This window comes from Prionailurus bengalensis, chromosome C2 (genome assembly GCF_016509475.1).
Source record: "Prionailurus bengalensis isolate Pbe53 chromosome C2, Fcat_Pben_1.1_paternal_pri, whole genome shotgun sequence".
Classification (NCBI taxonomy): domain Eukaryota; kingdom Metazoa; phylum Chordata; class Mammalia; order Carnivora; family Felidae; genus Prionailurus; species Prionailurus bengalensis.
This window is the reverse complement of record NC_057350.1, coordinates 142889397-142906139: the sequence shown is the minus strand read 5'-3', so window position 1 is coordinate 142906139 and position 16743 is coordinate 142889397. Positions and strand designations below refer to the sequence as shown.

The window sequence follows — 16743 nt, the reverse complement described above, 5'->3', positions numbered from 1 at the left end:
GATCAGATAACCAAATAGTCAATATTTTTTTAAAAAACTGGGCTACTCCACTTAGATTTCCTTCCCTTTAAATGATGTCCAGGTTCTGGGCTGAATTGCAAGATATGGAAATAATGGATGGCTCAGCCCAAGGGGTGTTCATTGCCAGTAGTTTTCTAGCAAAACAGCAACTTCTTAGAGCAACAAAGTGACTCGGAAAGGTGGCAGCAGGGTCAATGCTAAGAAATATTGCCTTTCCTTAGCAAGGAAAACATTGGAAGCAGCAGCTTTAACGGGTGGTTTATGAACTGCAAGAGCAGGAGCCACCCTAATTAGGCTAAATTCCTTGCAAGGACGATGTCATATTTTAATTACTTTGGACTGCTGAAACACACAAGGGGGGATATATACAACTAGCAGCTAATCCAAAGAACAGCAAAGTTAAATTCCCCTCTGCATACATCTTAGTAAAAACTGCACAATGTGTCAAATTGCCTTACTTGAAGAATGTTTCAAAGTCCTGTGGTCACACTCTACTTCCCCCCCTCCCACCCCCCCACTCCATGCATCTTTTTAAAACTGTTTTCAAGAGACTGTAAGGTTGGTAAGGAGAGGAGCGGGGGATCGGGAGGGGCTGTTTGGGAAGAAAACATCTAACAGGAAATTTTCAGCAAGAGGGAATCAATATGCACGCCAGCATATCACACCCTTTCAGCATTAAATCATTAAATCCTTTGTCTTGCTACCAATGCAGTTTGTTTCCAATGTCTTTATTGCATGCAAGAGAGACAATTCATTTTTTTTTTCTTGGTAGAAGAAGGGAAAAAATAAACCTACATTGAGCAGTGTGCCGATGCTGCCATTCGGTTTGGGTCAATCCACTGAAGCATGCTTTGAGAGCTTTCTCCTGGAGCATGCAGGAAGACGGACTCGCAGTGTAGAAATCCAGGATTTGCCCAGGACTCACTGACAGAACATCCATACAGTCAAACATGATCTCCCCTGCACCGAATGTCTGCAAAAGTGCTTATCCTCTAGGTGTGGAGGCAAATGGCATAGAAAAGTCCACCCAACTCCATCAAACTCTGCCCCTTTTTTGGCACGTAGGCTGTTGGTCTTTTTCCCAGCCCCGAATCATGAATTATGACAGACAAGCCAGCTAAAAGCCTGTAATTGATCCAAATGATCATTTACCATTTTCCAGGCTTGCTCGGCCAATCCAGCCGGGGCGGGGGTTCCCAGAAAGATCCCAAGTTCTCCTTCCAAGCAAATGCCTGCAAAAAGCCTTCCGAATGCGGTCCGGATCCTACCCCGACGGTGCCCAGACAAACCCTGCCCGGCTCGCTCGCGTCCTCGGCATCCCAGTCCTCAAACAGCTCGCATGGGGGAATTCTGGTCCCCCCTTTGGCAAAGAATAGACCCTCCTGCCTCTGAACAGCTCACTTCCTACTACTTCTGTCACACAGAATGAAAGATTGAATTGCCTAATATATGCGAGTGAACTTTCGGTGAACCCTTCCCGGGCTGCTAACCTTCAAATGACCCAACGAGTCTGACATCACCAACTCCCAGGATTCTCACAGAGCTTAAAAACTCCCAGCAGCCCTGCAAAAGCAGACAGCCAGAGAGGCAGCGGGCGAGCGCGCAAGCCGCCTCTTTCTTTCCCATTTCTCACCTGAACAACAATGCAAGAAGTGCTTTTAAAACGGGCAGGGGAGGAGCCGGGACACCGCTCCGGGCTCACGTTGAGCGCCAACTTCTCTCCCTTTCCGCCTTTTTATCCGCCGGGCTTAGCTTGGAAGCGCGTGTCCCCCTCGCCCGCTCGCCTCCTGCCCACCCCCGCGCCCCCAGCCCACCCTCCACCCTTTAAATTCCTCCGTGCGCCCGCCTGGCTGTTACATTCCTCGTAACTTATGTGTTTTTCCACTCCCGAAAAAGCACATGCAAGCCCTCAACTGTAGAGCCGAAAGGAGAGCTACTCCTCGGGGAAGCCTTGGGTTGAGAAACTTTCCATTTGATTCTTTCTTTTTTTTTTTTTTTTAAATACCCCCTCTTTATCCCTCTGGCAAAGCCCTGGGCGGAGGGATTGCATTTGCTCTGGAGTAATAATCTAGTTTTCTGGATTCATTTACTTAAAAAAAATTTTTTTTTTCTCCAGTCTATATGCAGCAGTCAAGAATTGGTTACTCCTGCTCCAAACACTCACACATGGAATCACATGTATATACAGGATTTCAGGATCTGAGAAGACACAGTGGTCTAGAGTGGATGTGGGGCTCCAACTGAAATCGGTGCCACTTCCAGTTCGACCTTTAAACCAGCTGTGTGATCTGAGACAAGTATTTGATCTGAGCCTCAGTTTTCCCATCTGTAAACTGGGGATATAGGGCTGCTGTGGGCCCCCCCCCACCTCCCCCCAAAAAGTACTGTAGGACACTGTATCCTGAAACAAGTACTCACTGTGGTTTCATCCTTTCACCCCCCCCCCCCCCCCCCCCCGGGGAAACAGAAGCCCAGGAGGGGAGGCTGAGACCTATCAGAGGCCACAAAACTCAGAGCCATGACTAGAACCTTACTCCCTGCAATCCTAGTCCAATGTGGAAATTACTTTGCTGTTCCCACAGCCTTGGACCCCGAATAGCATGTTGGTGATCTCTGTTGTGTCAAGCACATACACACACACACACGCATACCCAACCACCACATAATTAAACACATATTTTGAAAACTGGTTAAGCGTGAAGGTTTTATATTTCCATGGGCCAAATTTCCCCAACGCTAGCCCCCTGCTCAATCTTGGTTATTTATTAGAATAATTTGAAGAGAAAGAGATTCTTTTTTATACTGGCCATATTGACCCAACCGCGAGGGAGGAGAAGCTTTTCAGCCAGTCTTAAAAGACGCAGAAGGACAGGGGCACCTGGGTGGCTCAGTCGGTTAAGTGCCTGACTTCGGATCAGGTCATGATCTCACTGTTCGTGAGTTCGAGCCCCGCATCCGGCTCTGTGCTGACAGCTCAGAGCCTGGAGCCTGCTTCGGATTCTGTGTCTCCCTCTCTCTGTGTCCTTTCCCTGCTCATTCTGTCTCTCTCTGCCTCTCAAAAAATAAATAAATGCTTAAAAAAAAAAAAAGACGCAGAAGGACAGATGCAGTATTTACAAATAAACCCAGGCAGCTAGCTTTCAAAGGGAGAGCCAATCCACATTGTAGCCGTTTTGCACAACTTGTTTAAAAGGATGCAATGCACATCTGAGAAAGGAAACTCCCGGGAGTAATGAAAACACCCTACCTCCTCCACTACCACTGATATTTACTTGTAATTCTCCTACAGAACAGGGCAGGTAAGTGGGTAGGCAAGAGGGAAGGTTTCCTGCCCCCTGCAGGGAAGAGAGCCGCCCTGGGCTCCTTTCTGTGGATAGTGCTGGAATGTGCATTGGCATCCAGGCCTTTTAGAAGCCTGTCAGGGGGCACCTCGCCCCATGCTGCAAGGCTGCTCTGTCTCCAGGAGTTGCTAAGTGGCACTCGTGGTGTAACATGAAAAGTATGCGTCACACACACTTACCAAGTCAAAGATCCTTTTATGAAGGTACATTAAAACAATTTTCAGCCCAGCAAGCTCAGCTCTTGCCATTGAAAAGTCCAGGACGACAGCGGGGCGAGCTTTTGCTGAACTGTGTTTGTTAATTCTCTCTTTTTCAAAGGACCGTCATTTTATAACGGAGGTTTGTAAGGAACCCTTTAACTACAAAGAAAACACACACCTTAAGCAAGGAATACAGAGGAATGAACAAAACATTTAACACGCTGTCGTTAAGATGGTTGTAAAGATACACAAAGTACCACATTATGTGCCAATCTCTGCGTGCATGGACTTACAGCTCCCCGTGCTTACTTCCGGCCCTCTGGCGTTCCTTGGAAACTCCTATGTGGGCTCACAGGCGATAATGGAGGTGGGTGAAAAGGTATATGAGCAGAGAGAAGGAAGCAGCTACATTTAAAGTACATCAGGAAGGACTAAGAGAGGAGAAGCGTGGCCCCACTGCCGGCTGCGTGTATTCAGGTTTCTTTTACCCAGGGGACGCCACCGCACCCCCTTGTTCAATCATCGTTCCAGAGGGTAGGGCGCTCCGATCGCAAGCTGAAGATGGGGAGGGCGTCTCCCCAATTCCGCTTAGTCTCATTCCTTCAGCTCCAGTTTCAGCCTCATCTAGGAAGGGAAATGACTGTCCCCAAATCTCTACCCTCAATACTATGTCATGGCACAAGAAACAATAACAAAGCGGGCAGGGGGTGGGGGTGGGGTGGGGGGGGTGGGGGGGGTGGGGGGGGGGATGGCACTAGGTTTGCTGTTTTCTTTCTCCGCACCAGAAAATTTTAAACTTCTCATCACCTTGGGGTTCTCTTCACTAGCAGAGGAAGAAACTTGGGCTTTTGAATACTGATCTTTTATTTCAATCTGTGTGAATAGAATATTATGGGTTTCTTATAGTGCAACAGCACTTACTCGTCTATTCATCATTTCTCATCATGAATTAATTATGCTGATAGCAACTATTAGAGCTATTATTTAATCCAAGTATTAATTTATAAAGCAGATCCCAAATTTAGCTACATGTTTCTTATCATTTCTTCATCAGGGAATCTAATTCTCACATTTCTTGAAAACCTGGCTTCCTCTAAATTCTTTATCTTAAGTAAAATTTAGGAAAGATTTACAAATAAGCCACACGTCTTTAAATACGTATTCACGTACCATAAAGACTAATGACTAGGTAGAAGGTAAAAAATGGCCTAGTTAATTTGTTGGTAATGAGGTTTAAATAATTGACGCCTATTTTAAACATTAATCAAACAGAAGAAACCTTTCCCAAATATTCTCTTGGTACGGCATAAAGTAACATTCTGATATGCGTCATCTCCTCCATTTTGTGTTCCATCCACGATAAAAGAAAACTCTAATAAAAGTATGTCCAACCACAAACAAAAAAAGCCAAAGTTTTGGGACCAAAATCCATTTTGTTTCAGAGTAACTGTATATTTGTCAGTGTGACACAGCACATTTGAAACCCATAATCATAAAACAAAAATTTATAGCCGAGGTTCAGGGTCTACATCTGTTTCTCTGGTTTTCGTATAGCAATTACCCACTGGACAATCCAGAAGGAAACACCATGAATCATGCTCTGCAAACGTGTTTGGACGGGAGAGTTTCGTGAAGACAGAGCCGGCATGTCTGTGTACCAGGATTGAAGCCGGCTGTGTTCAAAACTGGTCAAATGCCTTGTGATGTCTAAATAAAAAGATTCTCACAGGCACAGACATCTCCACCCGAGGCACAAGTCATGCAAAGTGCAGGCAGACACGGGGGTGGGGTGGGGGGAGGTAGACGTGGATCATTTTAGAAGACACACACACCTGCCTCTTCCATGTTTTTCTGTTTGCTTGCTTTATTTTTATATATTTGTGGGGTTTTTTTAAACCATTAATCTCCCATCAACGCCTCTTGCCACAATTTTGCCAGAAAAATAGATAGCTGGCCCCGGGCCATGTGTGTGTTTCGGCCGGGAAGCCAAGGCAGGGATGTGTCGCCAGCACAAGGCAAGCGCTCAGGCTGTTCCCAGGACTTCTGCGCCACCGGGCAGAGCTGCCTGCTGTGTTGGTGGCTGGGAGAAGTCCTGACACTAATCGACACATGGAAACTGCTTCTGGCCCTCCCATCTGAACACCTGCTAATGTTCCAGGGCTGTCGATGGCCATGGATCTTCTACCAGAAGACATTAAGGCACTTTGCAAACGTGAACTTGCAGAGCAGCTCTCCGCATCTGTGTAGACACTGGGTCTTCTCAGAACCCCGAGGAACATCTGTTCTTCCTCAAAAATGTTTCTCCATCTTGAGTGTTGGCCACCGCGTCCTTCTTTCATTTGGTTCCTTTCTCTGCAGCTTCTTGTTTTTTCCAGTTTCCTCAATGAAGCCTTTCCACCTGGGTACTTATGAACACCATTCCCCAGGACAATGGTGCACGCTTCTCTCTTTCCACTCTTGATTTGTTTCTTTAGCACGTCTCTGCTTTTGCCGTGCATGACTCATAAAGACATCTCTTCAAGTCCAACAGTTTCCCTCGGTCCCAACTTGAAACTTAAATACTTGCCTTCCTGAATGCCTCAATATCGAATCCCTCCGTTTGGGGAAGACCTATCTTTGGTTTTCCCCTCTTGTTCATTCTTCTACTTTTTTTTTTCAGGATTTTTCCTCTTTTTTTTTTTTTTAACGTTTATTTTGGAAAGAAGGAGAGGGAGGGTATGTGAGCAGGGGAGGGGCAGAGAGACAGGGAATCACAGAATCCGAAGCAGGCTCTGAGCTACAGCACAGAGCCCGATGTGGGACTTGAACCCACGAACCGTGAGATCATGACCTGAGCAGAAGTCAGACGCTTAACAGAGTCACCCAGGTGCCCCTACTTTTCCACTTTCCTAATTCGGGTTTTTTTTTTTTTTAAGTAATACACACTCTGCAACAATATGAATGGATCTAGAGAATATAGATTTGGTAGAGATGCTATATGGAATAAGGCACTCAGAGAAAGACAAATACCATATGATTCCACTCATATGTGGAATTTAAGAAACAAACCAAATGAACAAAGGGAATAAAGACAACAAGAGACAAGCCCAAAAAACAGACTCTTAACTATAGAGAACAAACAGATGGTTACCAGAGGAGAGGTGGGGGTGGGGGAGGGCTGAAATAGGGTCTGGGGATTAAGGGTACACTTACCACAATGAGCACTGAGTAATATATAGACTAGTTGAATCACTATATTGTACACATGAAACTAATACAATGCTGTATGCTAACTACACTGGAATTAAAATAAAAAAAATTTTTTAAATCATAAAAACTCACAGCCTAGTCTAGAAGACACAAAATGAAAAGTTGCTGGGCATCGATCTGTGTATCTTTTGTGAGGGTCGTATGTTGCTTTTATATAAACAATACATACTATTTGTAACATTTTTCTCCGTGGCAATATTTCTCGGGATCCCTTCAAATAAACAGTGTAGGTAGAACTCCCAGTGAAAAACCAAACCCCAAAACCGAAGTAGGATCTCTTTACATTAATGCACTGTAATTCATTTAGCCAGTGCCCTGGCTATTTACCTTGTTTCCAGTTCTTCAGTGTTTAAGAAGCCCTGTGGGTGTGTGTCTCAAAACACGAGCTGGAGAAAATTCTAGCAGTAATATTGCCAAGTCAAAGATGATGTGCGTGTTAAAATGTGATGACTACACAAAATTGCACTCCAAAAGGTTGTGCTAATACATATTCCCCTTTTGTTATAAAATAGGAGTCAGTAAAACTTTTTCTATTTAGGGTCATAGGAAATATTTTAGGCTTTGTAGGCTATATAGTTTGTGTTGCAACTGCTCAACTCTGCTTTTATAGTATGAAGGAGCCATATATAAATGTAAACGGGCATGGGTGTGTTCAATAAAACTTTATTTACAAAAACCAGCAGTGGACTGGGATTGTCTCATGGTCTATAGTTTGTCTACCTCGGTTGTAACTATTTTTGTTTTTTTAACAATTTCACCAAATTATATATTGCCTTGTCTCTATCTGTTTAAAACCCAGCTCTGGGAGCCTGGGTGGCTCAGTCGGTTGAGCATCAGACTTTGGCTCAGGTCATGAGCTCACGGTTAGTGGGTTCAAGCCCCACGTCGGGCTCTGTGCTGTCAGCTGGAGCCTAGAGCCTGTTTCAGATTTTTGTCTCTGTCTCTGTCTCTCTCTCTCTCTCTCTCTCTCTCTCTCGCTCTCTGCCCCTCCCCTACTCATGCTCCATTTCTCTCGCTCTCAAAAAAGAATAAACATAAAAAAACCTCGCAGCTCTATACTTTTGTTTTGTTAATACTTTAATTTCTCCTCTCCTTTAAAGCTTTACCCAGTTTCAACTTGTGTATCACATGAAGAACGATATGGCCCTTTTGCTTCATTACATTGTTTCATCCAGAATCCCCTCTTCTTCTCTCTTGGCTCAAAATTTCCCACTTTCCTACTTCACTCGCTTCACTTCCTTAAGAAGGGGGTGCAGGATCGCGTCTCTCCTTCACATGAGCCCAGATGCCCCTGTAGTATCTTTCCTCCACCACCAAACCCTGCTTTAAAGTCCATTATTTCCATGAAGCCCTCGCCCCCCTAACATATGAGGGCAGTACTGAGGAGATGGAAAATATAACAATGACTTCTAAGAATAAATGCCATGCTACAACTTGCCCATGATGTCCCTGTATTATTCTGCCTGAATTATTTTTTTCTGTCTCATCTCGTTATGTCTTCCAATGAGCTAAGAGGAGATGTGCCACCTACTTGGCAGAGGGCTTAATAGAGCAGCGAGACTCTTTTCAGTGACGGAAAGAAGCACAAAGGTTTCTAAGGCTGCTTTGTAATTATTTCACGTTAATATTATTAATAAAGGAGAATGTCTATAACTGAAATGCCTACCTTAATACCTACTTCAGCACTTCATTTTTTTGAAATCGTACGTATGAAGAGAGGCTATTAGTTGGCTCTTAAACTGTGCTGTTTAAATTAATTAAAATACAGGACAACTAAAAACTTCGTTTCTCAGTCACACTAGCCACATTTCAAGGGCTCAAAAGCTTCATGTGGCTAGTGGCTCCCGTGTTCCTGGGACAGCACAGATATAGAACGCTGTCACCATCACAGAACATTCTACTGGACTGAAAGGTCAGTTTAGTGTTCAGAGGGGCGCATGGTGAATGGGGCCATAGAGTCTGGACAGCGACTGTATTAGAACCCAAGCTTTGCCTCTTCCTAGCTGTGTGACCCTTGGCAAGTTACCTAACTTCTACACGCCTTAATTCCCTCACCTATGAAACGGAGATGTTAATGGTAAACATATTAAAAGGTTGTGGTAAAGATTAAATGAGGTAATACAAGTAAAAAGCCCTTGCAACATTGCCTGAGATATAGTAAGCTCTTAAAAAGTGTTAGTGGAATGTCTGCAAGAAGAAAATCAAGTCAGGACCCCATAGCTCAATTGCTACTGCTACCAGGCACAGAGACTATTCTGCCAGGGCAGTTAATTTTCAATCAGGATGCACATTTCAGGGTCTGGGGTGCAGGGATATGCAATTAGGGCAAGTTCCCCAAGAGATTTTGCTGTGTATGTCTGGTTAAACAGCACTGCATTGAAGCATTTTTATATATTTGTTTAAGAGAATGGTTTCTTTTATTTTACAAATAAGACACTGAGTCAGAATGGCAATGGATTATTCTACAAGCCCCACCCCTCTCTCTCCCGTGGGATGCAGGACACATATATGACTTGCTGTTTTCTGCAGAAATGGTATTCAGTCTCAAGAACACCAAGGCCAATTATAGTTAATTAAATGGCAAGAATTGTACAAGATGGAAGACTTGAATATTAACTACCCTTCCTTCCTCCCTCCCTCCTTCCTTCTATCCTTTCCCTTCCTTCCTTCCATCCTTCATTCCTCCCTCCCTCCTTCCTTCCAGCCTTCTTTCCTCCCTCCCTCCCTTCCTTCCTTCCATGCATCCATCCATCCATCCCATCCTCTTATTCATTCGTGTACTTCACCTACCCACCCATCCCTCCATTTACCCATCTAATAATCCATCTGCCTTTCTAGTTATCCACCATCTACTTGTCCATCTATCTATCTACTCACCATCGACCCATGATCTAACAGCCAAAAGTAATGAAGTATGGCTTTTCAACAGGCAATATATAGAGCAGAGAGAGGGACAAAAGTAAAGCTTCTAAGACTATGCATGTGTCTTTCTCTAGACTCCTTGAAAAGGATTTCCTGATGAGATGTGCTGGCAGAAATAAGGTCAAAGGCACAGGCCACTGGAGATTTTAGTTAAACAAGTTTGATAAATCAGGTTGTGGCTGGGGAGCCCCTCAGATCTAACACACTGATCTCTAAGAGCATCTCAGGATTTGAAATGCTAATGAAGCTGAGTTCTATTAGCAACACAAAAGTTTTTGACTCTGAGGGAAAGCTAAAGGCTCAAAAGGAATTTCCATCAGATTCTACAGGGAAAGGGAATGTAAAAAGTAGCAAATACATCAGAGAGGCCATTGGAGAGGGACTGGAGTTTAAATTCATCCTGGTGTCTGACAGAGAAAAAGGCAAATAAAAAAGCCCAATGTGATTTAATGGGAATTGAGGGTAACATGGAGCCAAGTAGAAATCTATGTGAAATTTCTGTTGGGGAAACAATGATATGTATATATGTACCTTACATACACACACACACACACACACACACACACTCACTCACTCACTATGAACTCAATATCGATATTTTTGATGAAAAACTAATGTTGTCTGTCCTTTCAAACTGCAGGGCATAAAGCCACCTTCTGGACATCTACCTTAACCAAGGACTTTGAAAACTTCTGTTTGAAAGGACACCACGGTGGCTTCCATAATTGGGTTTTGACATTTCGTCACTGTTTGCCTTTTCGCTTTGAGTTAGAGGTGCTTCAAAAGCGATTAGCAAAGATTTTTCAGAAGCGATAGTTCCAAAATTTAAGGTAACGCGTATAAGCACGGGAGGACAAGCGAGGGGACAGACAGACAGAAATAGGAAGTATCTCCTCTGTGTGTTCAAGCAAACGCAATGACACAATGTAAGGTCACTGCAATGATTCCCAAAGCATTTCAGTGCTAGGGCTCCATACCTAGGGCTACCTCAGGAAAATTTCTCAGGTTCTGGGAAAGTAATCTGCATTCTAATCAAGGGCCTCAGGTCCTTACTCTGCACACTAAAGTGTCAGACTTCTGCTACCCTGGGATGTTCCATTTGGCGAACGCCAGAGAACAGGGGACCCTTCAGAGGATTAGGTGTTAAGAAAGATTGCGAGGGCTGCAAATGGCAGAGCTCTGAGCCCGGACGAAAGTCTTGGCTCTGTCCTCGACGGATGTATGCCTTTGGGTAATCTCATCAGTTTCCCGAGCCTTATTCTTCTTGTAAACGAAGATACTGTCTGCTTCCAATGATAATGTGTAGTTCAAAGGAAGCAAATGTTAAAGGATTAAGCGAAACAATGTCTGAGAAAAATAATTACCAGTCTCTGAAGTATTGTGTGACATCAGGCATGACTATTCCACACACGAGGTGAAAACAGACCAAAAAATATTTTCAACTCCCTTATAAACTCTGTGGAAAACAGCTAACTCCAACCTCTCGTCTAATGGATAATCCTCTTTAAAAATCCACAATAGGTTATTAATTGGCTGAGCACAGGGCTCCCCAGGCTGGGGCCACATTTCCCAGCGTCCTTTGCAGCTAGGTATGGCTCCTACGTGACCACGCTGTCAGCAACAAAATGTGATCAGAAGTGCTTTGCCCTAGTTCCACATCACTTCCTTAAGAAGTCATTTCCCGCCTTCCATTTGCAATTTCACCCCTTCTCTGCCAACTGGAATGCCACGGGAGCCTGTAGAGACCAAAGAGACGAGGATACCAGCCCAGGAGGAGACAAGGCCATAAGATGGAAGAACCCTGGGATGTGAATGTCCATGTGGAGCACAGCCACCCTACCAGCTTATTTATCTCGGGACCATTGCATGAGAGAAAATGAAACCTCCATCGTATTTATGCGATCATGGTTTTGGGTGACTTTTAAAATCAAGTTTAGTTTACATTCTAATTATCAAACCCCGTTTGATGTGTTTAAAATGTTCAATAAGAAAAAGGAGGGCCCCTAGGTGGCTCAGTCAGTCAAGCATCCGACTCTTGACTTCAGCAGTCCTGTGTTCGAGCCCCGCCTCAGGCTCTACTCTCAGCGCGTGGAGCCTGCCTAGGATTCTGTCTCTCCCTCTCTCTGCTTCTCCCTCACTCTCTTTCTCAAAATAAATAAACTTAAAAAAATATATAAGAAAAAGGATCATCTTGGTATTCCCTTTTACAATTGCCCATCCCCTTGCCTTGTGTTAAAGACCTGTTTTTCTTCCTTAGTTAGACCAGGCTCCTCTCTCTTTTCCCACTGTGAGGACTGGCCAGCAGCAGGGGTACATAGCTGGTTTCCACTGGCCTCCATGCTCCAGATCCAGAGAGAAACGGCAGGGTTTCATTTGCATTTCTGTGGCACAGACACAACGTGAGAAAGCTCTGTAGAAGCCCTCATCTCTAACCCTGGACGTTACCAGCAGCTTCCCAGGAAACACTGCCATCCAGGCCTGGGCTGGTTCTGGCCATCTGGGCTGCACTTGGGGAGGGAGGTAACCTTCGGAACTCTGCTGGTGTCCTATACGTAAAGTAATTTGTGGCGAATCTGAAGGGGGTAAGGGCAGGCTAGTATAATAAAACTGAGCAGACAGCCCAGAGATCTAACTTTCCACTAACAGCTTGGGAGAACTTGTCGTGTCTAATCAGTAACATGAGGAGCCTGTTGTAACTCACGGCGGCCAGGACACGGCTCAGGTGCTCCATTTGAGCCCATGACAGACTCGCTAAGGTGCCTCCCTTGGAAAGATCCCGGCAAGGCCGCTCAACACCATGCCAGCCCAGAGGATGGCAGTCTCCAAGCGCCCAGCCCAGCCTACCTCCTGCTGTGAAATAAAGTTTTATTAGAGCACAGCACACTCTCACATGTATTTGCTCATGTATTGTCTATGGCTGCTTTTAGAAAACAACAGAGTCGAGTGAAACATTATGTGCCACAATGCTGAAAATATTTATGGTATGGATCTTTACAGAAAAAACTGGCTGAGTACAGCTACCGGCATTTACTACCAATCATTTGAAGGGGCTTTGAAGATGAAATCTACCGGAATCCTAGAGCTGGAGAGTATTGATGCTTTCCCTAAGGTCTAAAATTTTTAATTCAGGGGCGCCTGGGTGGCTCAGTCTGTTGAGCGACTGACTTCGGCTCAGGTCAGGATCTCACAGTTCGCTGGTTCAAGCCCCGCGTCAGGCTCCGGGCTGACAGCTCGGAGCCTGGAGCCTGCTTCGGATTCCGTGTCTCCCTCTCTCTCTGCCTCTCTCCTGCTCACACTCTGTGTCTCAAAAATAAATAAATGTTAAAAAAAATTTAAAAGAATAAAATAAGATGAAATTCTTAATTCAAATACCTTAGAACGCTGTGTGCCTATTTGGAAAACATACCAAATATACCTCTTTGGTGTCTTTGAGTTTGTCTTTGCTCTGCTTGGAATATTTTGTTTAGATATAAATATGACTTATTCCATCCCTTTCTTTAGGTCTTTTTGAATATGTTGCCTTAATTGAGACACTGATGATCCTAAAAAACAAGACTCCTAGGTCATGCCCATCACTTTCTGTCCCTTTAACCTACAGTTTACAATTTATAGCCTTTAGAACTACCTGGCAAACACTTATTCTTTGTATATCTCCCATAATCGAAAGTAATCTCCTTGATGGCAGGAACTCTATCCACTTCACTGCAATAACCCTAATAAGAACATTTCCTGACACATAGTAATCCAACAAATGTTTGTCAAATGAATAAATGAATGACTGAACACATCGCCCTTCTTGGCACACACTGTTAAGTGTCATGTACAACTTGGTAAAAATTTAGAATTGGTGCCAACTATGATCTATTGTTTCAACGCAATTAAAATGGCCCCGCTATATGCAAAACAAAATTAGGACTAATTATTAAATGATGTAATTTAAAAACTGCAATCTATGGGGCACTTGGGTGGCTCAGTCTGTTAAGTGTCCTACTCTCGGTTTTGGCTCAGGTCACGATCTCACCGTTCATGAGACGGAGACCAAAGCGCAGAGCCTGCTTGGGATTCTCTTTCCCTCTCTCTCTCTGCACCTCCTCTGCTAACTCTCTCTCTCTCTCTCTTTGCCAAAATAAATAAATGAACAATAGCAAAATAAAATCCATGGCATAAGCCTTGTGCTTTAATTCACTGATGAAGAAGTTCAACCTATATAAAGATCAGAAGGAAAAAAAATAGTCTTGTCAAAAAACAGAGCAAGCACCTTAGATATACATTGCAAAAAAAAGCCACAAAAAAAAACCCCACAAAAAACCCACAAAAACAACAACAACAAAAACCCCCACAAAACCAAGAAAACAGTATGGTTTGATCCATAGCTCACACTATATACAAAAATTAGCTCAACAAAGATCATGGGCCTAAATGTAAAACATGAAGGTATCAACTTTGAGAAGAAAAAAATAGGAGAAAGTCTTATGACCTTGGGGTGGGCATAGATTTCTTAGAAATGGCAACCAAAGTATGAGATGATAAACCAGCTTAACCATGTGGATCTCACCACAATTAAGAACTTCTATTTTTTTGAGGAGCACCTGGCTGGCTCAGTCGGTGGAACATGTGACTCTTGATCCTGGGGTCATGTGTCCCAGCCCCATGCTGGGCATGCAGCCTACTTAAAAAAATCAAACCAAAACAAAAACTTCTATTCTTTGAAAGACTCTGAGTTACGAGAAGATAAGCCAAAAATTAGAAGGAAACTATGCAATACATATATTAGATAATGAACTTATATCCAGAATAAAGAAACTCAAATTCAAAACTAGAAAAGTAAACCCCTTACCCTCAACCCCAAGCGAGTGAGCAAGTCGAATAGAAATGTCATCAAAGATACCACATCACACCTGTCAGAATGGCCAAAATTAACAACATAAGAAATAATAGGTGTCTCTGAAGATGTGGAGAAAGGGGCACCCTCTTGCACCATTGGTGGGAATACAAACTGGTGCTGCCACTCTGGAGAACAGAATGGAGGTTCCTCAAAAAACTAAAAATGGGACTACCTTCTCTTTCAGCAACTGCCCTTAGGTACTTAGCCAAAAGATTCAAAAATATGGACTCGAAGGGGTACATGCACCCCAATGTTTCTAGCAGCAATATCAACAATAGCCAAACTATGGAGACAGCACAAATGTCCATAGACTGATGACTGGATAAAGAAGATGTAGGATGTACACACACACACACACACACACACACACACACACACACACAGGAATATTACTGAACCAACAAAAAGAATGAAATCATGCCATTTGCAACGATGTGGACAGAGTTAGAATGTATTATGCTAAGTGAAATAAGTCAATCAGAGAAAGACAAATACCATACGATTTCACTCATGTGGAATTTAAGAAACAAAACGGATGAACATATGGGAAGATGGAGGGGAACTGAAGAGATGGCAACTAACCACGAGAGACTCTTAACGATAGAGAACACGCTATGGGTTGACAGAGGGAGGTGAGTGGGAGATGGGCAAGATGGGTGATGGGTATTAAGGAGGGCACTTGTTATGAGCACTGGGTGCTGTATGTAAGTGATGAATCACTGCATTCTACTCCTGAAACCAATAATACATGTTATATTAACTAAAATTTAAATAAAATTAAAAAAATAAATGTCATCAAATATATGGATGGCAAATGAACACGTGAAAAAACATCAATATTATTAGTTAATAGTGAAATTCAAATTCAAATCGCAATGAGCTACCACAACACATCAACTGTAATCACTAAAATGAAAAAGTCACCACATCAAATGTTGCTGTGATGTAGGGAAACTGAAAACTCTCATCCAGTATTAGAAATGTAAAATCATACAACCCTTTTTTCTTGCCCCAAACTGGAAACCCAACTGTCGATCAGGTGAATTAACCAACTGTGGTGTATCCATAGAATGGAAAACTCTTGGCAATAAAAAGGAATGAACTACTGATGCATGCTTCAACCCAGAATGAATTTCATAATAATTATGCTGGGTGAAAGAAGACAGACACAAAATATAGTTAGCATATGGTTCCATTTATATAAGGAAATTCTAGAAAATCCAAACTAATATACGGTGGCAGAAAGCAGATCATTGGTCACCTAGAGACAGGGTTTGGGAAAACAGAGAGGGGCAGAAGGACAAGATTATAAAAGCATATGGGGAAACTTCTAAGGGTGGGTGATATGTTCATTATGTTTAAAAACTGAAATGTAATTGACATACGACATCAGTTTCAGGTATACGACGTAATGATACAGTTTACGTATACATTGGGAAATGAACACTATAGTAAGTCTAGTTAAGATTCATCATCACACATAGTTACAATTTTTTTTCTTGTGATGAGAACTTTTAAGATCTATTCTCCAAGCAACTTTCAAACATAAAATACAATATTATTAACTGTAGTCACCAGGATGTAGGTTACATATCCAGGACTTTACAACTGGAAGTGTCTGCTTTTGATGACCTTCTCCTATTTCTCCTACCCACCACCCCCTCCCTGCCTCTAGCAACTACCAATCTGTTCTCTGTATCTATGAGCTCAGTGTTTGTTTTTAGACTTCACGCATAAATGTGACCATATGGCATTTGTCACTTAGCAGAATGCCCTCAAGGTCTACCCATATTGTCCCAAATGGCAAGATTTCTTCTTTGTTTTTTAATGACTGAGCAATACTCCATTGCGTATGCATACCACAACTTCTTTATATATTCTTCCATGGATGGACACTTCATTTCTTCCATGTCTTGGCTACTGACATAATGCTGCAATGAACATGGGGGTGCAGGTATCTTTTCAAGTTCTTTTTTTTTCTCAAGTTAGTGTTTTTATTTCCCTTTGGATAAATACCCACAAGAAGAATTGCTGGATCGTATGGTAGTTATGTTTGTAATGTTTTGAGGAAACTTCATATTTTTTTCCATGATGGCTGCACTAATTTATATTCCCACCAATGGTG

General features: G+C 43.1%; 1 protein-coding gene across 3 annotated transcripts in view; it reads right to left on the bottom strand.

Annotated features, from left to right (window-relative positions):
- RARB (retinoic acid receptor beta) overlaps positions 1-16743 on the bottom strand; it is a 730168-nt gene that overhangs the window by 172626 nt on the left and 540799 nt on the right. The window contains exon 1 of one of the 3 annotated variants that reach the window (XM_043595541.1): positions 817-1539. The exons of the other annotated variants lie outside the window; for them this stretch is intronic. Within the exon in view, the coding sequence (XP_043451476.1) occupies positions 817-973 (157 nt within the window). The 5' untranslated portion in view covers positions 974-1539. Of the gene's footprint in view, positions 1-816; positions 1540-16743 lie in introns of those variants that run through there. 3 annotated transcript variants of the gene reach the window in all.